The sequence below is a fragment of the Trachurus japonicus genome, chromosome 2 (genome assembly GCF_045865225.1).
Source record: "Trachurus japonicus isolate A0001 chromosome 2, Traja_1.0".
Classification (NCBI taxonomy): domain Eukaryota; kingdom Metazoa; phylum Chordata; class Actinopteri; order Carangiformes; family Carangidae; genus Trachurus; species Trachurus japonicus.
Genome location: NC_140908.1, coordinates 8,724,962 through 8,752,467, shown reverse-complemented (window position 1 = coordinate 8,752,467; position 27,506 = coordinate 8,724,962). Strand labels below are relative to the sequence as shown.

Genomic DNA, 27,506 nt, shown 5'->3' with positions numbered 1-27,506 from the left:
CATCATTTCATATCACAGTTAGGTTCCTCCGGCTGCAAAGGAAACCTGAGGCTGTGGCACAGACAGCGGCTGCCAGGCTTCAGGCTCACAGTTACAGGAGGAGGAGACTCATTCTCACTATGTTTTCATCATGCAGTCAATATTCCGGTTGAGGTCAATATTCCGGTTTCTGAAACATTCGGAATAACCCGTTTACATGTGTGAGCAAACAGGGTTTGCAGGGTGTTTTCTTGCACTTCGCCAAGTAGTTCCTGTACTCAAAAGACCAAGATTCCTTGCGAATAGAACATGCACAGAACACAAATTAATGTTCCTTTCGATGGGGATATCCCGATAGGTGTATACATGACCAAATACTCAGGTTAGAAAAGGAGTAAGGGGTCATTTTAGTGTTTTTAAAAACCGGAATATGAGCATATTCTGGTTTTTCAAAAGGGTTATTGCTAATATTCCGGTTATGAAAGGTTTACTGACTGCAATAAGATGATCAACAGCAGGTAACTAGTAAATTAGTCAGTAAAACAATCCAAATAAATATTCTACCTCAACCTCTTCATGCCTCACACATCCTTTAAAGCAGAAGTAAGTGATATTTTTGTGTTAATATAAGTCTTAAATAGTTCTATCTTCCGACAGCAATCACTTACATAGAGTGTTTGGTCTGAAACACGGGTCTGTCAGTCACTCTGCTCTGCTGTAAGCCGAGGAGAAAACTTTCCTTGTATCCTACAACCTTTATCCAATGAGGAGACAAAAATAACTCCATACATAAAGGGGCGGTCCTCTCTGTGTGTGCAGCCAAGGGATGCGCGTGAATGTGGTGACGTAGGGACGAGGGCGGGGACTGCTAACTCCATCTGCTGACAGGAAGTTAGCCAAAACGACCGGATCGCTTACTTCTGCTTTAAATTAAAAAAAATAGTTTTACTCACGGATCTGAGAGACTTTGACGGTCACTGGAGTCGACTTCTTCTCCGCCGCCATGTGCCACCTCCCTCCTCCTCCGGCGCTCCTCCCTCCTTTGTCGACGAAGGCTCGGACCCGGCAGGTGTACTCCCCTCCGTCCTCGGCGTCCACCCCCCTCACGCTCAGCCTGTACTCGCCGGCGCCCGTGCGCTCCAGGCTCGCCTCCTCCCCACGCTTCCCCTGCGCCGCCGCCGCGTTGGACGTGTTGGACACCACCACGCCGCTGCGCTCCATGGTCACGATGTCGCGGTCTCCGGCCAGCCAGGTGACCTCCAGGGCCAGGGCGTGGAGGTTGTCGGCGGCGACGGAGCAGAGGAGGTTGAGCGCGTCGCCCGGGGAGAGGAGCAGGGACGTGGAGGAGGGAGCGGAGGAGGAGGACGTCGCCTTCACGCTGAGCGACTGACCTTGAGAGGACGGAGACAGAGACAGAATCAGCTTCTTCATCTTTATTGCTAAAGGTTTTATCAAGAAGAATAAAAAACCATCCCTCTACATTAGTGGCGTCCTCTGCCCCGAGGCGCCAACACCAGGCTCATTAAACCGACAGAAGACACTGGCGATTAGTCCTCAGTCTGCAGCATCACATTCACTTTGATGCAGAAAATCTCCAGCTCAGATATTTGTTCTGTTGATCGTCGACTGCCACAGATATAAATTATGTATCTATCAGACTATTCTGCTCCGGCGCAGCATCTTGAAAGTAAACAATTATTTCCCATCAATGCACGCATCGCCGCCTTTTCACAACTCCCTGCTCCGTGTGCCGCTCAGGGCTCGTCACATCACGTCGAGATGGATGTCATCCAGTCTGTGTCACAATCTGCGTCAGATAATAATTGTGATTCAGGCTGTACAATGATTTCTTTGTGAACTGTAGCGCTAACACACAGCATCCATCTGCACTGTTCTCCTCAAAATGTACCTGATATGATGATTAATGTTGGTAGGGATGTCACGGTTATGAATTTTCTTGGTACGATTATTGTCAGAGAAATAATCACGGTATTACGATTATCACGATTATTATGCATTCATTTATTTCACAACACTATGAATGTGTAAAATCAAATATAGTCCAAATATAACTACATTACTCATTGTTTACACACAATATTTCAAGTATCTATTAATATATAACCAATTCTTAATCCCCAGGGGAAATGTTTGAAATATTCAGGTCATAAATTGTCGTCTATACCAAATGTTTGCATTTATTTTAATCGTTTTTTGTTTTGTTTTCCTTTTTTTTTTATTAAAAAGGATACGGCAACATTTAAATTCCTACAAATTCAATGTTACGTTAGTTAAATGGACCAGTATCTGTGCATTTACCTTTATTTTTGCACACATCTGTTGATATGGTTCCAACATCATCTTTTTGGGAAAGTAACGGTATTTATGAATCTTTACGATTAATTAATTGTGGCGTTTAATACCGCGATTAATTGTGAAAACAAGTAATCGTGACATCCCTAAATGTTGGTCTAAACTGTTGGTTTTAAACTCAATACTCAATATGGACGGGTAGGTCAAAACAAAAGGTGACCACTGGATTTACAATGGCAATAAGCAGCAGCCTAAATGTAGCCTGAACAATAAACAAGCTTTGGTCACGTTAAGGAATTTCTCGATATGTAAAAGTCAAAAAGACGTAAAGTAAACAGTCATCTGTAAATGTCAGCGTGTTGGAGCACTGTTCTCAAAGAAAAGAAGAGGGCCGCAGGTTAGAAACTGTTGTCAAGTCTTTTCTGTGTCTCCACAGACAAAATCATGGGTTCGGATACGGTCGCCAGCGGCAACCTGTGCCGCAGTATGTGGGGAAAGAGTCTCCGTATGGTGTCTGGAAGAGGACAAAAGAGACAAAGCCTGCTCTGTTTGACTTTTCTCATCCTCTTTACTCAAGTCGGTAAGTCAATATGAACTGACTGGGTCACAATGGACGTGAGACCCAGACCTGTGTGTGTGTGTGTGTGTGTGTGTGTGTGTGTTGGTCATCTCTGGTTTCATTATAAACCACTGGGTGTTAAGAGGATATGGTAACCCAGAAAGATGTGAGATATGGTGACCACAGCAACCATAATAAATGAGTGTGTGTGTGTGTGTGTGTGTGTGTGTGTGTCGGGGCCTCTCTGAGGACAGTATAAAACCAGAACCGGGCCAGCGAGGGTCACAAGCCTCCTGGGACACCGAAGAAAAAGACTTAAGAGTCTCACAGAGGAGAAGATGGCATTATAATAGAGACAGCCACATAACACACACAGAGGGAGGGAGAGGGAGAGAAATCTCCTCCATCCCTCCATCTCCCCTCATCCTTCATTTTCTTCCAATATCCAACACAATAGCACAGAAAACTGCAAACACATCCATTGTAATAACTCTGAGATTTGGAGATCATCTATTGCTCCCTGCAGGAGAATTATCTACAAACTCAGCTCTTCCTATTGTTAGAGCCGCGGCTGTAATTACTGCTGATAATGTGGAGGGAACCGGGACTTATTACAATGTTACACCGGTCACAGAAAACACTGCAACTATTTGCTATTACAGTTTCTTCTGTTTACCACCTGCACTTACACTACTAGCTTGACCGCTCTTGGAATCTGTCTGGACAATAACCAGTGACTTTTTAATGAAGCCTTCAGACGACTGTTGTATATCCAGTCAGTGTAAACGCTGCAGCGAGCGGCTCCAGTCGACTGTGTCTCCTCAACTCTGACAAGCTAATTAAGCAGCTTACAGCTACGGCTCTGCAGTTTTTCAATGACGAGAGTGAAACTACACACAACCCAGGTGGTTGAGCAGTTTCTATGGAGCCATTTCCCTGACATTAAAAGTTGGCATTGAAAACAGAATTTGGCATTGTAATAACAATTTTTGGCATTGAAAATAAAATTTGGCATTGTAATAAAAGTTGTATTGACACTGAAACAAGTATTGGCATTGAAAAATGTTGGAACACAGGCATAAAAAATACAATATTTTATTTGGATTTTTAAAAAATATATTATCATGTAGTTTTCAATGTCAGTCTTCAGATTTCTTCTTCATGTCCATCTTTTTCATGGTGTTTTTTTTCCCCCAGTCTCACTGGTTTTTTTTTTTCTGTTTCAATGTTCTTTTTTTCAATGCCAAGTTACTGTCAGGGTTTTGGCGTGGAGGGGAGGGTCTGAGGGGAGGGGCTTGGGACGCATGGAGAAGAAATCTGAAGACTGACATTGAAAACTACATGATAATATATTTTTAAAAAATCCAAATTAAATATTGTATTTTTTATGCCTGTGTTCCAACATTTTTTAATGCCGATACTTGTTTCAGTGTCAATACAACTTTTATTACAATGCCAAATTTTATTTTCAATGCCAAAAATTGTTATTACAATGCCAAATTCTGTTTTCAATGCCAACTTTTAATGTCAGGGAAATAGCTCCATAAGTTTCCACCTGAGGGGAACAACAATGTGGACCAGCTGAGAGGAACTGAAAACTAGTCTGTTGCTAAAAAAGAAGAGTATAGTATTTCCTTCCTCTTACCAGTGGGAATAACTTTCACAGTTCCCATCTCCTTTGCGTTCTCTACGATTTTTATCCATTTCCCTCCGTTTTCATGCGTCCACTCTGTCCCGTTGCATTCGTACGTCCCGCCGTCGGACGTGGTCACCCTCGATATCACCAGCTCGAACACCCCGTTCCTCCTGGGGACCAATCGGATGCCTCCGTCGGCGTAGCGCCGGGCGAACTTGGCCCCCGTCACCACGTCCCCCTGAGGTCCGAAGGTCAAGATCTCCTCCGAGGTGGCGCCGTTCTTCAGCCACCAGCTGACGGACAGGTAGGTGGGGTGGGTGAGGACGCGGGTGACGTTGCAGGAAAGCGTGATCTCACTTCCTTCCGGGACTTCCGGGGGCGGGGTCTGCGGGGAGACGCCCAGGGTGTTGGGAATGACTGATGGAAAGAAGGGAGAAAGAAAAAGATTATTAACAGCGTAGATAGAAGATGAAAATCACCCAGGATGATGATCAAGTGCAAATGAGTTTGGATGCCTCCTGGAGCTTCGAGCACATCCAGCATCTTGTTCATTTAGAAGAAAAAGGGGTTTATTATTGTTGTTTTTTGATTTCACACAAACACTGTAACTAAACTGTTCAGTACTTGAGCACAGTTTGGTCTATAATCAGCAGTATATTTGCATTTTACCCCCATTTTTCTTCACTATCTATTTCTGGAGACAAACTGGGAGCTGGATGAAGATGCTGTTCACTGCAGCCACGAGTTTGAGCCCATTTCCACTTAAAAAAGAGAAAAAGGCTCATTTCTGTGGCTGAAAAACAAAAGCAGTGACATAACATAATCAAGGTGAGCAAAGCCGGTGCTGCTGTGCCTTCTCCGCACCCCCCAACCGCCCCACCGCCCCTCGGTACTTTGATGTTGAGCAGGGGAAAACTTTGTATATATAAATATAGGAAACGAATGAGCCTGAGAGGCACGTCTGATTAAAAACAGACATGTTAAAGTGGAATTCTGTGAAAAAATAACATCAAAGGAAGTGAAAAGGTGGGAAAAAAAGACACAGATTCACCCAAAACTAAAGATTTAAGAGTCAAACTCAACCACAGAGCAGTGACACAATAAATAATGACGACGTCTCACATTTCATAACCCATAAACAGTCCTGATTAAGTCTGTGGGCTTAAGCTCCAGGGAGTCTTGTACAACGTCTCACACAGCGGTCTCTTGTCAAGGTCACTGGCTGAAGCGGAGCTCAATGAGCAAACACAATGCTCCAGAATGTGTGTGTGTATGTGTGTGTGTGTGAGAAACACACCCAGAGGAGTGTGTGCATAAAGGTTAATGACTCGCCTGTTCAGGTGACACGGTAAACACACTAACACATTTACCTCCAGTCTTCCACCCTTTGGCTCGTTTCGCTCTGATAATGAAAAAGTTTCCCGGCTGATTGTTTGGCTGCCGAATGTCACGTTCAAGAGCCTTAGCGAGGTTTTTAACAGAGCAGCTTTTTAACATCACTTTGCTCCTTCTCTTGTTATGACTCATAAAGCAGCCCTCGCCATGCAGTTTCACTCTGTGTGCGGGGGAATTAGAAAAAAATTGGGGACCTTATCACCGCTGGAGATTCAAACGCAGCCACAACAACAGCAATAAAAAAGAAGTTCTACCTCTGCTTTTCGCGGCGGGGGGAGTAAAAGGAAAAGACATTAGATGCATGTGATGAATGGGGTGTCAGCGGGGAAGACATGGGGGGTTAATAATAAAACTAAGTGGCAGGCTCAGTCGTGTTGTTGAACACAAATTACGGGCTCAGTTTTATCATCATCACGACTTGTTTTGATCCTTTTTCAGATGAAAATACAAGACCACTGAAAAAGGGAAATGAAAAAGAGTCGGGTTGGGTATCATTTCCTATACTGACATCAGGTATTATATTAAATCAATAATCTATCAATCAATCTATTCAAGTTTTATCTAATATTTTCCAGTAAAAATAGCTTCTTTTTGGAGGCGAATGCTCAGCGTGGTTCATAAGAATCCAAGAAGCGACAGATGGCTGGGAATAAGGCGCCGTGCATTATGGGAGTTACATATACGTCCCGTGGGAAAGAATTCAGAGAGAAGATGGGAAACAAAACATATTGGATCTTTATGTAGGTCAGTTTAAACAAAGTATTGAGGGACTAATCACTAGAAGAGCAACCACACCACTTGTGACAACTTGCATTCGGTGTATTAAACATTGACTGATTGGATCGCGCAGCACCGGGTCGGACCGGACAGGAAATGAGCCGAAAAGTTTCAGGAAATGACACGAGATTAATCACAGTGGTCGCCCTGAACCAGCACTCCCACTGACAGTGGATGTTGGAGTTAGCTTAGCTTCAAGTAGGACACCCACCAATCAGTTGGTGATAAAAATGTCACTGTGGACTTTAGCTTTTAGCGTCTTCTTTGTTTTTTTCTGACATTAATAAACATTTAAAAGTGGATTAGTGATGAAAAACACACTCCGGTCGTGTGCGTGAAGGAAAAACCTGAAGCTATAATCTGTGTGTGCGATTTCTAAGGAGACTTAAACAGCTTTATCATCGATATTAGACACACCGCTGAAAGTAACGTCGATTCCAGGAGTGTGTGTGTCAGTGTGTGTGTGTGTGTGTGTGTGTGTGTGTGTGCTCTGGTTTAAAAAAGGCTTAGACTTCTTCCCACTGGAATCCCTCATGTATAAATACACAAAGTGTGGGTATAAACAGGACATTTACTGGGCACCAATAAGAAAGTAGCAGTGGAAGTCAAGTGTCTCCGGTGCCGCTGCAGTGATGTGAGCGTCTATGGCAGATAACAAAGGCAGGATGAATAATCTGCGTTTTGCTCTATCAATTAAAATTACCCTGAAAGGAGTTTTCAAATCCTCAGCGACCTCTGCTTCACTTGTTTCTTACATAACCAAACAGCCTTAGTAGGCCCATGGAAGCTGCATACATGTGTGTGTGTGTGTGTGTGTGTGTGTTGATGAGCGAGGTGCACAAGTCTCGACTGGTAGAGACCCTCCAGCTGCAAATTTAACTCATCATCTCCGTTAAGGACCGCCTCGTACACACACATTCTCTACAAAACACACCACTCACTCATACATATGCTCTACATACACAACGGCTCCAGATCTTTCACACATAAACAGTGCTGCCTAGTTAATTCAGGTCTAAATTTAACAAGGTGTCTGGGGAGCGGTGCTGGGAAGCAGAGAGCAGCTGAACATGATGGTGCATTATGGAGCCAACTAACCTGCTGTCACACAATCCCTCCTTGTGACTTCATCTCGCAAAATTTGAGCTTTAATGGCGTTAAGAGGTTCCCCAAACCCTTCTAAACGCACCCAGCCTGCGAGCGAGTTCGGCGATGGGGGTTTTAAAAACCAGCGCAGTCGCCAAAATATGTTTAATAACTAACTGGATAATTATGAGGAAGAAGCCCAGTTAGATTCTAAAAGAAAACGCTGAGCATGGGCTTCTTTTCTCACTAGGGCGCCCAGCAGAGTCTGAACATGACTGGAAAACTATGTGTGTGTTGTTTTTTTTGGTGGAGGGTGAACTGACCCTTGTGAATAATCAGTCCCAGGTCAAATACCTGCAGCAGTGATATTCAAATACAAAGGATGACCCAGCTACTGCAAAAAAAATCTGTAGGGGAGGGAATACAGCACTTAGTTTATACTGTTGGATGTGACTGGAATACAAATAACACTGTTATTTGTAGAGCTTGGGCTGATGTGAGTGATTCTCAGACATCTAGGTGTTGCTGATAAGAGCCGATGTGCCTTCAAACTTCAAACTGTCTCGATTTAATTTTAGAAATGATGTCCTTCCATTCTCATTTATAGAGGGCGTGTGAAAAGAAAGCGTGTTATCATTATTCATTAGAAGGGGTGGACGAGGCCGCGGCGGCTGAGAATGAAGCTCTGACTGTAAAGCAGCCGTGTGCGTCAGAAGGTCGAGATCCTCTGCTGTGAACTGCTGATTCGCAGGAGGAAATGCCACCTGGATAACATTTCCCCCCGTTAGGCATCATGTGGAACATACCAAGGTGGAGGGAAAAAAAAGAAGAGGAAAAAAACTCCTCTCCAGTATCCGCTGGTGTCGAGTCATGGTGATTCATGCTTTTATGGTCAGGGTTGGGGAAGATAGTGGCCAGGTTAAATATTAAAAAGTCAACACTGCCTGCAAACTTTTCTCCTTACTAATATAATATCATTATATCTACCGGTAATCACAGTTGGAACAATTAGATCGTTTTAGTCACATTTGAAGCAGCATCTGTTGGTCCCAGCTTTGCAAAAAAGTCCCTTTTAATTCAGAAAATAATTGGCAGATGAACTGATACTGAGAATAATCGTTTGTTGCAGCCTTAAACCAAATCCTGAGTCTTCACCAGAAAACCCCTGATGTTGACCAAAGTGCTTTTGCAGCCTGCAGGACACTAAACAAATAAAAACACTGGGATGGACGAGGAAGCGGCGAGGTTACGCAGGGCGCTACACTATCTCCTTCTATATTTGACTTGGAAATAGACGACAGGTCTGGAGCGGTAAACCCATGTAAAACAGGTTGTGTTTTCAGTTAATAATGGTGTATGCAGATGATTGAGTTATAGTCCCTCCCTGCTGCGCTGGTCCTCAGCAGCTGCTCCCATTATGCTGCCGAATATAACGTGTGCAGGGGCAGAGCAGCGAAGTTAAAGAGGACGGAGCTTAAAGTTCAGCACCAAAACACAAGTCGATATTGTCCAAGTGGTAAAAATAATAACTTTTATATTCACAACTTTCAATTTAAAACCACTTGGGCCCATTTATTTTGAGATGCAGACAGCTACTTTAGATTTCTATATGCAGCTGGTAGATTTGTGTCCTACCGAGTAACAAGCTGAGAGACGTTAGGTGTGAGACAAATATTAGCTGAATAACTGTCGACAGAACGCAGGAGGACAGCGTCGTCCACACAGATAGGAGACGTCCTCATTAAGGAGGCAGCGGTGACAGGAGCTTGACGATTTCACAAGTCCACTACATTTCCCATACACTCCACACAGGCTTAATGAGAGAGCGAATCAATGAATTACTACAGTTTCTTACAACGCTTTTGGATTTTTTGCCATTGAGGAATGATGTAAACATTACAAAAACAGATGTCTTCAGACTAAAATGCAATGTAACAGAACTTTTTGCATGTTTATCTACACTAAACATGACCGTTAATGCAGTCATTAGTTATTTATCTATAGGAAATAAAACATATTGCGTAATTAAAGTTTTGAATTGGTGTAAATTTGATAATGCACTATGTGATGTGATCTTGGGCTGGGGTTTAAATATTAATTACTGTGCAAAGACTCAGACAGGAAGTCTAATACTTCTTTACAAGATGTTTACAATTATCAGCCCTCTCATTAGAATATGCATGATTAAGATCAGCGTGCACGCCGCCACGGGCCAGTGAGCAGGCACGGACCCAGACCTCGCTCTGCTGCTCCACATCCTCCTGCATACGCTGAGGTCACAAATGGAAACAGATGCTAACAGTACCCGGAATTTTTTAAGGTGCTTCAGCGCCCGCAGACAAAAATCCAAACTACTACCAACAGTTTGAGGACCGGCTGATACTCGGCTCCCCGTGCACCGCCTCCATTAGAAGACATATGATGGTGCTTGTTCTCCTCTCACAGCCTTTGTGTTCCACTACACAGATCTGTGTCTCCCCGGCCCTCCTTTGACACAAGCCAACTTCTCCCACCTGACATCTGCTCCCCGCCACGAGTGTGTGAGCGTGGGGGTGTGTTGACATGTGCATGGCGTGTTGCGATGTCTATGTAGAAGCTACATTACACGCCAGCAATTGTCTTAAAGCAGCAGGAGTGTGTGTGTATGTAGTTTGTGGAGCGTTAGTGAGTCATGAGCAGAGCTGCTAAATGAAGCAGCACAGCTAACACAACCAGGCCAGCTCACAATGTGATAAAACATGACTATTTCTTCATTTAAACATATTAAACTGGTGTCGTACCGATGAGTTGGACCTGAGCCTCGTAGTTGCCGCTGATGACGGAGTCGGTGCTCGGCGTTTGGCACCAGTACAGGCCGGCGTCCTGCGACTTCACCTCGGCGATCTTCAGCTCCACCTCGTTGTCTTTGAGCCGCACCACCGAGATGTCGCCGGACGCCACGCGCTTGCTGACGGACGAGTGGGAGTAGCTGGAGTCGAAGGTGGAGATGATCTTCGTCCGCTTCCCGCTCGACTCCCTCACCGTCATCCACTCGAAATCCTGCATATGGGAAGGGATAATAATGATCAGGAATATGCTCCAGCTCAGAGGACAGAAAGGATTTCAGTAGAGAAACCATCAGTTCAAAAAATACAACAAAATATCTTCTGAATTTCCACTTAACTTTCCTGTGTATGTTACATTTTTAATACTGTATGATTCCAACCGCTGCAGGTTAAACTGTAAACGCTCACCATCCTTCAGGAGGCGCCAAGTCGGCTCGTTTTGTTTTGATGTATTTTTAATACAACAGGTTGGAGCTGTTACTATTTCATGATCCATTTGTAGCTCCTTTAAAACAGAATACTAAAACGTGCCGCGCTCACATCCACCTGACAATTAAACAGCTCTCTAATTTGCAGGGACTTGTGGGATTTTTAAAAATGGGATCACTGTGCAGCGACACGTGACTTCGTCTTTCGACATGAACCCACAGACCCACATACAGTACACCTGACCTGCTGCTGGAAATACTCACAAGAGCTTTGTATCAATCCGCAAATGAAAGTAGTCCCTGTTTACTACATATGAATTAATTACCTGCTCACGAGGTCCTGAATATTCCCTGACGTCACATCTGATGGAGACGGGCTGACCCTCCACCCGGATTAATGGACCAGGAGACACCGTCACCACTCGGGCCGAGCACCCACCTGGAGGGACAGGAAGAGAAATTCAACACCCAAGCTTTGTACAGATGTGTTGAGAAATATTTAAAGGGATACTTCACCCAAAATCGATAATTCACCAATTTTTTTTTTTTTTTTTTTTAAGTATATTTTTTTGGCTTTTTCATGCCTTTATTAGATAGGACAGGGGTAGTGTTTGGCTCAGTTGGTAGAGCACCCGCCCCATGTGTTGAGGCTATAGTCCTCTGCAGGCAACCCCGGTTCAAATCCCGCACCGAGCGGCCCTATTCTGCGTGTCATTCCCCCCCTCTCTGCCTCCCATTGCCTGTCTCTCTCAACTATCCTGTACATTAAAGGCGGAAAAGCCCCTAAAAAATATATATTAAAAAATAAAATAAAATAAAAAAGATAGGACAGTTCAGAGTGTGACAAGAAATGGGAGGCAGAGAGGGGGGAATGACACGCAGGATGGGGCTGTCCGACGCGGGACTCGAACCTGCAGCGAGGACTATAGCCTCTACACATGGGACAGGTGCTCTACCTACTGAGCTAAACACCGCCCCAATTCACCAATTTTCTACTCACCGTCATGCCAAGGAAGGGTTTGGAGAACTTTTCGAGAAAATTGGTGAATGATCTATTTTGGGTGAAGTATCCCTTTAATGTGCTTGTTCTATTAGGAGCTAATCACAAGGCTGATGACTAACTGTCAGTGTAATATCACAGCCAGTTTATAAACGAAAAGGCTGATGAATGACAAATGTTGACGAAGCCTCACATGGACTATTACAGTCTTTACAGGTGTCTGAACGCGACGTCCCTGCTTCGACACGCACAGCATGACGCACACACAAACACACAAACACACACATATCCAGGGCTTGTTGCAACTTGAGTGACGGGTGAGTGATCGGTAATGACGCTGACAGTGCTAAAACCTGAATTGCATACAGTGTGTACTGTACTGTACATGTTTTTCTACACACACACACATCATTTCGTCTGGCGAAGAGCAGCGAGCGAGCCCGGCTTGTGGCAGCTTTCCAGCAGATTTCAAAGATTCGCCAACAGCAGAAAGCAGCAGCAGCAGAGAGTGAGGAAGAGTTTAACGCAGAGCGAGCGTCAGAGTCTCCTGACATTCCAGCTGAGTGAAGCGTGTAGCAACACGGCACCGTCTGAACCAGATCAGTGGAGTCGGTCGGTTCGCTGACACTTCCTGCCTCTGGCTTTCGGGGCCTTCACACTCCCCACGCTGACCCTGACGTCTCTGCACTCAGCTGAAGGTAAAGCGGAGATGCTGCTACGAGCTGCAGGGTCTGTGAGCGATGAGAATATTAATTAATAAACTACCACTTGGACACGGTCTGTTTCCTGGCAGGTTTTCTCAGCACAGTGTTGACTGCAGAGAAAAGCAAACAGACAAAGTAGAGCCAGGTGTCGACCTTCAGTGCTGAAATGTGTTTTCAGATCCCAGTACTGAAAACTGTCAAGAACTAAAAGCTGGCAGCAAATCCGGTGCTCAGAGTCTGATTTAAATCCTCACCACAGTATTTTAAAACACATGGTGTCTCCACATACAGTGCACCCATCCAAAACCTGCTCTCATTGTCTCTAATTTATAATCAGTTTACCTCCATGCAACTGTGGTCATTTTATATCGGGTAAAATGGGTCAGAGGAGATTATGAGGTATCTGATAAATCGCCTTGAGTGATGTCACCTGAGTCAGTGTTGGTTGGTTGCCAAGTTTGGGAAGCAAAACAAGAAAATGCAACAAAGAAAACTTCTATATCTGGTTGTGTTGTATTGATTTTGACTGTTTTTTCTTCATGTGGTTCTGGCAAAGCAGCAGAAACTGCTCGGTCAGACTTTTATTTTGACCATCTTACCCTGCAACTGGATTAAAATAGTCAATTTTATGCAGTATTATTAGATGAAAGTCTTGCCTCTTAAGAACTGATAACACTTAAGAAGTTGCAAGTTCCACAAAACAGCAACAATCTGTACCTGGATCAGCTCTGGTTACAAAAATCTGCCTCATCAACAAGTTCTGAGCCTGTATGGTCCATCAATACTTGGGCTTTTGGCAGCTGGCCTGGTGTTACGTGTGTGTGTGTGTGTGTGAGGCTGCTGAGTGTGAGCTTTTTCTGCTATAGTAAGTAACAAGTCACGGTGAAATAAGCATCACATAAAACCATACTGTACGCTTCCGCTCGAGTTTACCATCTCTGTCAGAAGCGGTCTACGGTTTAATCAGATAAACCACAGAGAGTGTGGTTTCTGAGGGGAGTCTGACGATGTAATTATAAAAGTAAAAAAAGAAAAAAAAAGAAAGACGATGAGTCATTTACGACATCAAACAAATAGAAAACGTCTATTTCTACGATAAGGTTGCTGGTGTACCACAATGTCATGTTATTTATTCAACTCAGAAACATCCAGTCCCATTCAAATTTTAAATTTTTCAATACGTGCAACCAATCAATGCTTATTATTGTCTGAATAGCCACTTCCTCTCTGCTGCATGCACGGACCTTTCCTTTGCTTGCATGGCTGTGATACGAATTATGCTGCGCCACATCACAAAATAACCATAATATACAGTAAACGTGTGTGTGTGTGTGTGTGTGTGTGTATGAGAATATGGTAATAGGTGATGGAGCCATTCATCACTAAAATTGAGAGACTCAAAGTTGCTGGGCCAGGTGCTGAAAGATGTGGTTTTCAAACTCAATTTCCAGCCTGCCTGCCTGTCTGTCTCTCCCGAGACCAATACAGCACAGCCAGCGAAGCCTGAAGACACTCAGGGTGTGATTATCAACTAAAGAGCCTGTATGGAAAAAATAAAAAGAAGGAGACGGTGACACACATTTTGCACGTCACTGTGGTGTGTCCCTGAGTCAGGTTAGCTGAAACTGGATTTGATAATAACCTGCCTGTTAGCCGTGGCAACAGAAACCTGTTTGTCAAATCTGGAGTGATCAAACCAAAGACAGCCTGTACATTTAATGCAATGTGGAAACGTCACAATCGACTTGCTCTAAACAAGTTTTAACTTTGTCCTCATCTGCCGTGACGCTCAAACTGTACAGGTTAATATTAGTCTGTATGTTTGAAAGTCAAGGTCAATAAACAGATACAATACAATACAAGCTAATGGATATTGACTTCTACTGTATAAATTTAAGCCACATGGGAAATAAAGGCTCAAACAGCTAGCTGTAACCAATGTGGACCAAAAAAACACATCTATAATGAAAATATCAATGGGGCTGTCATGCTGCTTTGACGAATCACTGTGGGAAAACATGTACAGTAAAATGTTCTCTGGGTTGTTGGAGGAGGAGAAATGAGATGAAGGTCTGTGGTCAGACTGAGAGAGAAGACAAAAACCATCTCAAAGGTTTTATCCTCCTGAGAGCAGACGAGTGAGTTTCAATCTCATTTGAAGTGGAACAGGTTGAAGTGGGTTCATGATATAGGGAAGTCATTCGCACACTGCAGACACTGTCACTTCTCTGGTGCCAGGATACACACACACACACACACACACGCGCGCGCACACACACCTGCAGAATAACACACCACAGGAGTGCTGGCGACATTTGATCATCTTACACCGCACTAATTTAAGCCAAGTCCCTCTCTGACACACACACTGACAGGGGGCCCCTAAGACATTCACTGTTCTGCTCACTAACATATGGCAACTTCAGTATCAGTGAGTCCTGTTCAACCCCGAGGTGGAAACAAGGCCAGAGAACAAGCCCTGATTTGTCTCCGAGGTAATAAACAGTCCAATGCATTAGGATCAGGGCCTTTGCTTCAAACCAGTGTGGTAATTAGTCAGCCCAGTTTGACTCTGGTATGATTACCAGGCCAATAATAACCCTAATCATGACGCTCAACCTAGTCTGGTTTTTTTTTATGGGACCCTGTCAGAGCCGGTCCCCTCATGCTGCTTGATTGGTCTTAATGGAGGTACAGCCTTTCTGGGAGGCAGCACATAAAACTTAGACTATTTTCCTCTCAGATTGTCATGTCAGGTATGAAGGCAGTCGGTGTCAAACACACACACACACACAGGCTTCTTCCACTTCAGTGAAATAGAAGAGCTGGTAATTCCGTATTAAGCCTCCTCCTCCTCCTGTTGTTATAATGCTTTATTAATCTTATAGGTGATTCATTTGGCAGCAGATGAAGTGACATCATTGCTTTAGCTAAACAGCCTTTGTACACAGTGAGACAGCTCATACAAGGGAAAATAGGTGCAGCTTGTCCTCACAGGGAGAGACTTCAGTACCAAACTCCATCTACTAATGCAGCATTTAAGCCTTTTCCACTTCTTATCACATGCCGATGTCTATAGAGAGAAAATCTGATGTATTTTCTCCAATGTCTTGGATAAACTCTTGGATTCGGCTTCATTCAATACAACAAATAACCCTTGTTTTTCACTTAATATCACACTTTACGCATCCAATCGCTTGTTGCACTGCCTAACTTCTCCCATTAGAAAGCACAGGGGATGATATAGTAGCTGTCAGTGGGGACCCACAGAAAAGTTACAATTAAGTCAAATTAAGAGGTTTTAATTACACTGGATATACACCGATCCGGCTGACAGATCTGTAGGATGTGAGAAATACTTCAACTCGTCTTAAATAACCTGTATTCATGCGCACACAAGCACGTAAAGACTGAATTGTCAGATTTCTAAACGCGGTTCAACATCGGGCTCCACAGCCAGGACAACAGCGGTATGTATCCGAGTTAATTAGCCGCTAATGGTGAAGCAAGGAGCCGTTTCTTACCAAGCATTAAAAGCCCAAAGACGAGTCCGATCATGCAGTTATCCATTTTCATCCCTCTGTTCTTTCACTCTGTTCTTTTTCTCCTTTAAATCCCCCTCGGTTCCTTTGTCCTGTGTGCGGGGTAAGAGCAGTCCTCTCCCGCCGCTGTCGGGCAATCCAATAAAACTCTTCAGATGTGTGCGGTCGGTCCAGACCGCGCACCGGGCGGAGCCACCGAGCTACACGGATGCGCACACCTATGGGTCCTAATCCTGCAGAAAATAAAGGGTCCGAATCCCGACGGGAGCGTTTACATGGTCCGCACACACACACACGCTGGGCCACCGGACCGCCGGATCAATGAGTGTGTGGGAATGGGGGGCCAGCAGGAGAGAGAGAGAGAGGGGGGGGGGGATAGAGAGACTCACAGGGGCGAGAGAGGGGGGAGAGAGAGACAGAGTGAGGGAGAGAGAGAGAGAGGCCGGAAGTTAGGTGTCGGTCTGCAGGAGGAGGAGTGGAGAGAGAGAGAGAGAGAGGAGGTCCCAGGTGGAGGGAGAGATTCCCACATCAATCTGGATCTGCCACAGTGTTTAGACTACTCCTGGTGTCAGATCAGATGTTGCACCAGCCTGAATGTAATCGATCCGACTCTCATTGATTTAATATCTATTTATTTCCAATAGTTTGCATAAGGTTTGTAGTAAATGTCTTTCAACTATGAAAGTCTGCAGTGTGAAACTCAAGCATGTGGGAGCCTCCTTTCATATTAATTAGAGGGGGAGTATCTGAATCTGATGGTAATTTTCCAGACTTGACCGATTCACTTAAAAGGTCAAAGGATCTGCAGAAAAAAGTAAATACTGTGTTTAATGCTCCTATTTTCAGCTAAATACAACATGCACCTAAGTTTCAGCCATGATTTCTTCACTGTGCCATGGTATTTTTAATATCTCATCATCAACAAGCTCATCACTTCACCACATCAACAGGTGCTTTACCAAAACAGAAATAAACATACATTCATATACAGTAACTAGTCAACAGACTGCACACACTAAATATTCTAACAATGTAAATCATATTGGAAAAACATGGTCTAAAATGACTAGCTCCATCCAATATGGGCCAAAAGCAAAAAGATAAACACATCTGTGGTACACTATAATGACACTATCAAGACATCTGCCAGGCTTCATTGATAAATCACAGTATAAGAAATAAATGAAACATATTCCCTGGGTTGTTTCAGACACTGGAGGTTTTTAGAAGAAGAGAAAAATGGATTATAATGAAGAAAGGGGAGTGACAGGTGAAGAGGAAGTTTATTTAGAAGAAGGTGTGGAAAGGAGGAGGATCTTGCACTACACATTTCACAGTGTGTAGTTAAAAAATACTTTTTTTTGTCTATACTAGCAATAAATACACAAATGACCTGTTTACAAAGAAAATATCTTGTAGTGAAATATGAAACCACATTTCCATATCAGGTGTTTAATTTCCTTTTTTCCTGCAGGCTTGTTGGCAGATTCCTGCTGTCAGTTACTGTCCTGTGGTCGGACCCACACGGTGTATTTACACAGAGCGACAGGGCAGGGCAAAGTTCACCACCGACAGGAGCAGGAGGAGGTCGAGAGGAGGTGAGAAGTTTAGCTTTATGACCTCGGGGTCAAAGGTTAAAACTTCACGGGTCGGCCACTGTGATACATTTGACTTTCCTATTTTTAACCGTGTGTGTGTGTGTGGCACTGAGGAATCGAGCCTGTGCGAGTAGCTTACTATACTGTATGTGGTCTCAACACGGCAGCATCTGTTGTCACACAACATCTGTTCAAACTAACATACACACACAAAGGACACAGCAGTCTTATCTCACTGTCCTACTCCCCTATCAGTCATTAACTAGGCCAGGGATTCTTGGCACTGGATCTGCTTTTTAATGGACTAACACCCATTTACTTCTAACAAGTCACTGCCAGACGCCTCAAGATGATAAAACACTAAACTCAGAATGTCCTCTGCATTTGAGACTTAAATCAGAAAGCTGCAGACATCATCTAATGTATTTTTAATACACTTTATGATGGTTGATTTACTTTTTAAGTCAGTCCTAAACTTCCCTAAATTAAATAATTCTGATGCTACCTTTCACAATTAAATACAACTAAAAAACTTGATTCTCAACATTTGTTTAAAGGATGTATTTTGTATTCTCACTCCAATAAGAACCAAAATACATAGAGACACTGCATGCAACATGAGTGAAAGTGACATGAGGGAATCAAAGTTGTGCTTTGACTCCTCATGTGAACATGAAGCAGCACTGCCACCTAGTGGATGTAATGAATCAATACAAAATCATGTCAGTTTGGTTTTCTTGTTGACTTCAGTGGATGTTTCTACTCAGTGTATCTTTCTATTTTAAATATCCATCCATCCATCCGTCCATGTTATTCAGCATTCACACTATTGTTATTCAGTTTGGCCATTTTCTTCTTCCCTTTTTTGGTCTTTAACTAGTCCTTCATACTTTGTGCTATTTCAACAATTAAAATATCAAAACGTGCAGCTTTTTTTGGACATTATTGGAATGACAGTCTGGGTGCTCTCTCTCTGCCATTCACCCCAGTACAATTCTTTAACAGCAGAGTAGAAGGAGGTCAGTTGTAACTCACTGGAAAGGGCATTACTTTGTTTGAATTCACCAAAAATAGTCACACCTTCTACTTCTTGCTTATTAGGGCCACGGGGTAAGCCCGGGGCTGATCATGAGGTCATGGGTTTGATTCCTGCCTCAGTCATGTCAAGTCATTATTTGACTTTCAACTATTCAGCTGTCATTGGACAGTCTTTGATTCCTGATAGTATAAAGCTCATTGTAACTCAGGTGCTCTGTGGCCAAAAGGTTAGTGTGTTAGGTTACCAGTCATGAAGTTGTGGGTTCAATTCCTGCCTTAGACAGGTTCCTTGCATGCCATTCCACATGTCTTTGTCAATTTCTTCTGCTAATTCAGTTTTAATTCATTCAATGACATTATACTTTGTCTAAATTCACAAAAAATAGTCACACCTTGCACAGAAGTTCTCTATTTCTACTTCTTGCTGTTTTTTCTACTATTTTGCTAAGCTTTCGGCTATCATTGAATGAGCTCACATTCATCAAAGTCTCAACCTCCAGTTTCCTGTAGTATTGCTGTAGTCCAGTGGTAAGGTGGCTGCTTACCAACCCGCAGATCCCTGGTTTGAACCCCACCCAAACAACTTTGTTAGTGTATCAGTCTCTTTGAACTTAAACTAATACCACTTGGTCTGGCTTATTTTCAAATCTTGCATGAGCAACCTTGATAATGCATATGCCCCCCCCCCCTTCACCTTTCCTCTTTACCTCTTTCTATCTTGGTTTGTGTTAACATGTTTCTTGTTTATACCACTGCTCTAAGATTTAAATGCACTGGAACTTTGAAAACCAAGAAAGCAGCAGAGAATAGCAAAAGTCTTGAATGATTTGTATCCATCATTTCTTGTTCTGCGCTGCCCACTAATGGACGTCACAGGCAGAATTCACCTCCCCTTCCCCGTTTTCAATTAGCTACAGGTGTTCGTTAAGAGACTGATTGATTGCTCGTACCACATTTTGCAGCACATCATCACATTACAATGAATGACAACAGTCTTGATAAGTGTGTGTTCTCTGTAGCTGAGTGGCAGAGTTAAGGTTTATTGCTTATGAGGTCAAGGGTTCGATTCCTGCCTCCGTCACATCATGGCTTGACTTTTAATTCCAACTAGTCAACTGTCATTGGACAGTCTTTCATTCCCCACAGTATAAAGCTCATTGTAACTCAGGAGCTCTGTGGCCAAAAGGTTAGTGTGTCAGGTTACCAGTAATGAAGTTGTGGGTTCAATTCCTGCCTTAGACATGCTTCTTGCATGTCTTTGCCAATTCCTTCTGCTAATTCAGCATGGTTCAGCAATGGCTTTCAGCATTCACACGCATTTTCCGTTTCCGGAAATGCTCTTTCCAGTTATAAATAGCTATAGATTACAGTAATAGCCACTTTCTCCGACTGAAACAGAGCACCTTGCTAATGAATCCCAATGGGAAATCGCAGTATTGTAACAGCCAAGTCACATTAATCCTGAAATAAATGATGATGTACAGAAGATGCAAAATACAAAAAAATATGCACCATCACAACATAATGCAACACACCTTCTGTTCACAGTTTTGTGATAAGAGCAGAGTTTTTCAGAGAGACACAAACAAAACTGACAGATAATCTCACACTCAGCAGAAACTCCGCATTTGTGCACCCAGCACTCAAACCACAAATACATTTTCAGCTAAAACACACAGGATATGTGACTGTCACAAGTGCGCTCACACACACACACACACACAAACACACACACACACACACCGCCCGCCTGCATTGTTCAGAGCCTTCCGCCTGAAACACAACCAGCTGCAGAAGTGAAAATGACGCAGTTTGAAAATTTCATTTCACCCACTCATATGTCACTGGAAACTCACAGCATAATTCATCATTTATCAAAACATTTATTAAAAAAATTAAAAAACAGTTTCAAGAAACAGCTTCATACTGACAGTACATACATTGATGCATACAATACAATGAAAAGGCACGGATAAATTAAAGACGAATGCAGCCTTTAAGCTGTCTTGTTTCCTAGTATGTTTTTCTTTGTAATGAATGCATGACACTTACTTGGATTATTTTGAAAATAAAGCAGAAGTAACAAAGTTTTTCTGGGGATGGGATCTATCTTTTGTAACATTTCCTTGAAAGACGTATATGAAAAATGAGAATTAATACATAAAAGTAGTTCGTATTTTTCCAAGTGACAGTAACTAACTACCGCAGTAACTTCCTGGAGTCTGGATGTCACCGTGAAGTTGCCAGACTTTCATGAGTCACTTTTATTCTGTGTTATGGTGTATTATTCATTTCCAGATATAACAACTGCATAAAAAATAAGTATATGTAAAGAAAAAAAAAAACTCAAAAAAGTACATACATTGTTCTGCAGTGATTTGTATTTTGTATGTTGACATACTGTATGTACATACATGTAATTTACTTAAGCATAAAGAAAATGTTAATCACAAAAAATAATGTTTTAAAAAAACAACCCTTTCAGGAGCACTGGATAACAGTTTGAGATATGTCATTGTCACATTACTGTAACGGCATTTTTTAATCATCATGGAGGCTTTCCTCTTTTTCTCAGAGTGAAAGGAGAACGGAGAAAGAATCAAAGTTTGATATCTTGAGACGAAAAACAAGACAATTTATCAAGAGTTGTCTTAGCAAATAAATACTGAGGACTAAAAGACACATGTTGGCTCAGTCCTAGTTTAACCAGCATGATAAAACGGAGGCTTATGAGTCATAGTCTGAGTTCAGTGTGGTTCTCATCACATCCTGGCGTTAATCACTGAAATAAAGTGAGTTCACTGGTCCTTGCTGCAGAAAAAGGAACAAGATGAGTGAACTGGGGGAAAAAAATGGAACAACCCAGAAAAAGGAGGAGTGGTTATGTTTCTCTAAACTGTGACACTCACATCACGTCACATTCTTGGTGTTTTGGGACCTTTCTTCCTGGGCTGAGGAAGAGGAGGAGGCTGTTCATCATCATCGTTGGGCGGTTTCGGGGGCTGAGGGGAAGGGAACAGTCAGGGTTAGATCAGATGCCACATTGGTAACCAGCAGCCTCCTCATCAGCGTCACGCTTGGGTGTGAAAATCAAATCCCACACAAGTCACTACTTAAAATGACTTTAACCTCCTACCTGTGCTCTCCTGGGGCTGGGCTGAGGTTGACCGTTGGTGGGGTCGGGGGCTCTGGGGCGCGGCTGCTTGGAGCGCTGCTGGCGAGGACCAGTGTGTCCAGCCGGCTGCTGCTGCTGGTGATGGTGATGGTGACGGTGAGGATGATCGGGATGAAGATTCTGCTGATGCTCATGCTGGTGCTGGTGCTGGTGCTGGTGTTGGTGCTGATGCTGCTGTTGCTGGGGATTGGTCCATCCCAAACGAAGCTCCTCCTCGTCTGAAAGATGAGCATAGATTATGGGACGCTGTTGATACCTATAATAAACACTCAAACGGTGACAAGAAAACTAAGCTAACAGAAACAAAAAATCTTACCCTTAACTCGCATGGTCTTTTTCCGTCTAGTCCGGACACAGCAAATAATGGTGATGAGAATCAGCACAAGAACAATACCTGATGAGGATAGAGATTCATGATTATTTGACATATAAAAGTAGATGTAGTTGTTTTAGGATTAATTCAGCTGCATTTGTACATAACTACATTACTGAAAACTTGGTGACATGCTAAACCCAAGGAGCAACAAAGGAGAAAAAACCTACCTGCTCCACCGGCCACAAAAATCCAGACACTAACTCCCAGTACTTCTTCAGGGAAAACAAAGCCTTCAGGAGGAGAGATGGGGAGTCAACAGTTTGAAAGCAACACCTCAAATGTACCAATGCTTTGTCAAAATAATTTAAAGATGCCATAAACTGAAAAGTATGTATTCAGCTAACATGTTGAATATCTAGCAGCTCTCATCAATACTCACCAATCAGCTGTAGATCACAAATAAAAAGTAGTCCAACTGTGATTTGTATCATAGATTTGTATGTGGAAACACATGGTCACACTCACCAGGCGTAACGCATGTTTGTGTAACATCGTCACTGGTCTGATTGCTGGCTTCGTTGGCGACCCTGCATTTGATGGGTATGGTTTCCACATCTTTGGTTTTTTGTTTCAGAGTTCGAACTATTTGCTTTTCCACTTCCTTGTCACCCATAAACCATTTAAAAGTGACACCTGGGTCTGTCTGTGTAAAAAATATAATTCATGGATAGATTAGAGGCGCACCATTAACAGTGTCAGATTTGTTCTCAGGGCTTTTATTTTGATATGGTAAGTTTCCTTGTTTCAAAAATAGCAGAGTGATACAGTAGCAACCCAAATAGATACAGAAAAAGTGACATTCCTCCTGTGCATGCAAAGACAGAATAATCATACATTCTTTATTTTACATGGCCCCAACAACTTTGTAAATGAAAGACATTGGATGTTTGTTCTCACCTTAGTAACTGTGCAGGTAAATTCCACTTCGGCTTTGGACTGTGAACACTTTTGTGTGACTTTAGGTTTTGGGACAGGATCTGTACAGTGTAGATGATTTGATTAGATTAACTATTGATAGTAGTGCACATTATGCATTTAATGACACAGTCATCATCATAGAATGTTAAATAATAACGGTTCTTTAGTGATTTTAGTTGGCTATACTAACAATATCTGATCCGAATGTTGAAGTGGCAGCAATTGACAGGAAGATGCAGACTGATAGATAAACAGAGGAAATTGGCTTTTAAACTGCTGTTACCTACCCAGTACACATAAACTTATGATCTTCAAGTCCTTCACTGCTGTTCCACTCGGTGAGAAAGCCTCTGGTGTGTATGACCCCGACTGTTCCTTCTGAACTTTTGTCAGCTTCAGGGATCCGTTCTGATGAATATCACCACTGTCACCCACGCTAAACTTGGCGCCTCTACGATCCAAGATTACTTTATCACCGTGCTTCCATCTCAGTTTGTAATTTTCCGGTATTTGTTGGTTAAGGGGCACTGTAACGTTCGTTCCTGTTGCGGCGTAAATGTCGCATTTACTGGAACCTTTGGAGCAGAAAGAAAGGAGAAGAAATATGATGGAGAGTCAGACAGATGGCATGGCACAGTGACAGTCACAACTCATCAAACTCAACTTCATTGCTACTGATATGTTCAACTGCTAATAACTGACTTGCACTGTCCTCCTGAGTGTGTGTGTGTGTGTGTGTGTGTGTGTGTTTGAAACTGCAAGTGCAGGAAATCTGAGACAGACAAAACTCCACCGAGTGAAACTCTGCAGCCAAATCAGGTTGCTTCAACTCGCTGCAAATGGTGCAAGGATGGATGATGTGTCCAGACCACAGGCTGCAGAAAAGCCGCGTTCTCATCACACTCCCACACGATAAGTGTCTAAACAGCTAGTTCACAAGCTAAAGGTCCTTATCTTGGTAAACATGTAAAAAAAGAAGCATTTATATGAGTTGGGACTGACATTTTTTCATCTGTAAATCAAAAATTTGATTCGCTACCAATCAATATAGCAGTGTCAATTTATGTGATGGTGGCCAACAGGAAACTCATGGTTTTGTGAATCAAGGGGCAGACATTAATATTTTTTCATATAACAAAAACGTCATCTGTGGTACATATACATTCTGAGTCATTAGAAAATAATAAAATTTTCCTCATTGCAGCAGAATCCTACATCTTCTAAAGATAATGTCTAGAGAAGATTCTATCATCAAAACCCCAAACCAACGGGTTTGATATTGAGCATCGTTATTTTCTTCCACTTGAGATCAAACTGAGAGGAAGTCAAATGATGCAATTCATGACTTCTACAGGTCTGTGAAGTGGAAAGGAGCTCAAGGTTTCCAATGCACCACCCGGCACCCGCTCATTATGAGGTTTTTAAGTCCTCTCTCTGTTATGAAGACATGAGATTCTTACTTCATACAGTAATCATTAAATGTCTTATTATCTAAAGAAAATGTGAGTCTCTCATCTATTCAGGTCAGATTTTGGGACTGATTCTTCTCAGTTCTGATAGAAGGAGAAGTCCCAGAACTATTACGTTAAATAGTGACCAAGTTGCACCATTATCTTGGGATACATGATATCAAAAGCACGATAAATGATTTTAAAATGTAGCGTTAAGCTGACTAGTGATCTCAGAAACTATATCTGCCCTCTGAAGCAGCTTTAGTCTTACTCTGTACAAAAAACCACAAACAACTTCATGCTATTTCCAGGAAGTAAGAGACAAAACATGTGAAGACCTCACATAGCAACCACAACTTCACACCTTTATTTTCAACCTATTCAGGAGACTGGCTCCACATCAACTTTGACATTTTGAAATCTGAGGCCATATAATCCTCAAAGTTTAATTTGCTAATAAACAAAATCCGTACCTTGATGATTATATGAATTGGTTGAACTATGTTTGAAATGATAAAAACATATATATATTGACTTGAGTTAACATTGCGGTAGTTTCGGACAAACTATCAATCTCTAAACATATATAAACCTGTTTTTAGGTCAATCCTCAATGTTTTATATGAATTTAAAGAGGGGATTTAGTATTTAGTATCAGTAATTGTTGATGTTCCACCTTTGATGTGATTTTAATGTGCAGGGCTTCAGTGCAGCAATACTTTGTGCGTTCTTTCTGCTGAAACCACACTGATCTATTTCTGTGTTGAGCACTGCAGGTCATTTGTCCTGTAAACACTTAAGCTGAGTTTCCTGTTAACCTTCATCACAGACCAATGTTACCACATCAGCAGGTTTAAGCTGCGCTTCAGCTGAATTACTTTTTTCGTCTACTCTGTGTCTGACATATTTCTGGTGGAGGTTTCAATTTGCTCTCGCTACAATCATGCCACAACGTTTTGTTGAAGTGACACCCATCAATAAAAGAACAAATTTAGAAAGCCATTTATACTAACTGTTTGGTCGTAGCACAACTGTAGATACTATTTCATGTCAGTGGCCCCCTCGGAGGCGACTGAACTCTCAGCGCTGCCTATTTCAGGAACTTCAGTTCAGTACAGTATGTTTATCAATTCCCTTTTAGTACAAGAGCTGTGAAGACTGGACTTTAATATTGACTTATCTTTTGTGAGTCTTTGTCAGTATTATAGTCAAATTTGAATTGATTTACTTGAGAAGTGGTCATAATTTGTAGTTAAAGAACAGAACAAACACCTGGGAATGAAAAAAGAATCATTTGAAAGTTCAAACAATTTTTTTTTTAACAAATATTCTTTTTCTTTAAGACTATATGCTTTTAGAAACCTCATGGTAATCAACGTTTTAAGTTTTGAAATCTGATGCTAATTAAGAACCTAAAAACATTTGTGTCCTACAAATAAAGCCTTACTACTCTTGTATGTAAAAGTTAAAGTGTACAGTACCTGCTGAGGTGATGGACCAGCAGAGCAGTAGAAGAAATATTTCACAGACAGCAGCCATCTTCATCATATTCGTCTTCATCATATGCGGCAGAGAGACGAACAACCGCTTTCCAGCATCAAGGTTATTTCCTGTCAGAGCGCAGTAAGATTACCTCTTTTGTGCATATACATGTGCATGTGTATGGTTTCTAAAGGAAGTGATCCAAAGCAAACCACACAAATTTAGAACAAGGAGAGTGAAGCACACCTTTTATTCTACTTCTACTGCTTCACAGGCTAAAAATACAATCTGAGGCCTATTTAAAAATCACAAAACACATTTACAAACACCACATTTTATGTGTGCACCAACTTAAACTGTAGAAATTATCAAATTATCAGTTTGAAACCACTTCCTTTTCTACTTCAGAATCTGGGACATTGTCAAAAACTGGCTTTTCAAGGTTTAAACTTCTTCTCATTCTCATGGTTTTCTACATTGAAATCCTGTCACACATACATATATACTGTAGATAACCTTAACATTCACTGCAGTTTTTTAGCAAAATGTCAAAAAGTCAAAGGAAAGGTCAGTAACAGACCAAAAAACAATTTCATTTCATTTTACAAGTTCTGTCTGGTACTAATCCAAACTTCTCTGATAGTACTCACACTAATAAGGTTTAATTTCAGAAAATATTTACATATTCATCTATATTATTTACATAGACTCAAATTCATGAAAAAAATAATTAGATTCACCTTACCTCTGCAGGTTTGAGTGGAAGTAACACACCATCGCTGAACTCCTCCACCTTCTGACTCTTGACTGCACTGGCAGCAGATATGACAAAAAACACTGAACAAATGCACCGCGCCGCTGTTCTCCCCTGAGCGCGTTACTGTGGTTACCGCGAGATGTCACGAAATGCCACTAAATGCAGGAGAAAAGGTGTTAACTGCTGTGTAGCTCGAGTTAAGATCAGTTTGTGGTGATTAAGAGCCAAAAGCACTTTTATACACCACAAGGCCTGCTTAACTGGAAAGTTAAGAAACACCAAAAAAGAAAGTAAAACGTAACCGATAAGCAGATTTTTGATGACAATTTTCGAACTGGAATCTATTGTGCAACTCAATTAAGGTTGGGCAATAATAAGGGGAGGCCCAACATTTAGTCCTCTGAAACTAAAAGCAGGAGCTTCTTTAGAAAATGTGTCATCAGGGGGAGGATGTCAGGACACTAAAC

The 27,506-nt window shown here is 42.3% G+C and overlaps 2 protein-coding genes across 2 annotated transcripts in view; both read right to left on the bottom strand.

Moving 5' to 3' along the window:
* ptgfrnb (prostaglandin F2 receptor inhibitor b) overlaps nt 1-16,695 on the bottom strand; it is a 60,200-nt gene extending 43,505 nt beyond the window's left edge. The window contains exons 1-5 of the mRNA XM_085798977.1: nt 16,227-16,695; nt 11,325-11,437; nt 10,526-10,784; nt 4,497-4,904; nt 933-1,370 (exon numbers count right to left, since the gene is read on the bottom strand). Of these exons, the coding sequence (XP_085655103.1) occupies nt 933-1,370; nt 4,497-4,904; nt 10,526-10,784; nt 11,325-11,437; nt 16,227-16,278 (1,270 nt within the window). The 5' untranslated portion in view covers nt 16,279-16,695. The remainder of the gene's footprint in view (nt 1-932; nt 1,371-4,496; nt 4,905-10,525; nt 10,785-11,324; nt 11,438-16,226) is intronic.
* Nucleotides 16,696-20,831: 4,136 nt separating this feature from the next.
* Nucleotides 20,832-27,112, bottom strand: LOC146990758 (uncharacterized). The gene is made up of 9 exons (XM_085803333.1): nt 27,028-27,112; nt 26,282-26,410; nt 23,637-23,924; nt 23,329-23,408; nt 22,897-23,074; nt 22,599-22,661; nt 22,372-22,449; nt 22,017-22,273; nt 20,832-21,882 (listed from the first exon to the last, which is right to left on the bottom strand). The coding sequence occupies exons 2-9, from the start codon at nt 26,361-26,363 to the stop codon at nt 21,796-21,798; spliced, it is 1,113 nt and encodes a 370-aa protein (XP_085659459.1). The 5' UTR covers nt 26,364-26,410; nt 27,028-27,112; the 3' UTR covers nt 20,832-21,795.
* Nucleotides 27,113-27,506: the final 394 nt, after the last annotated feature.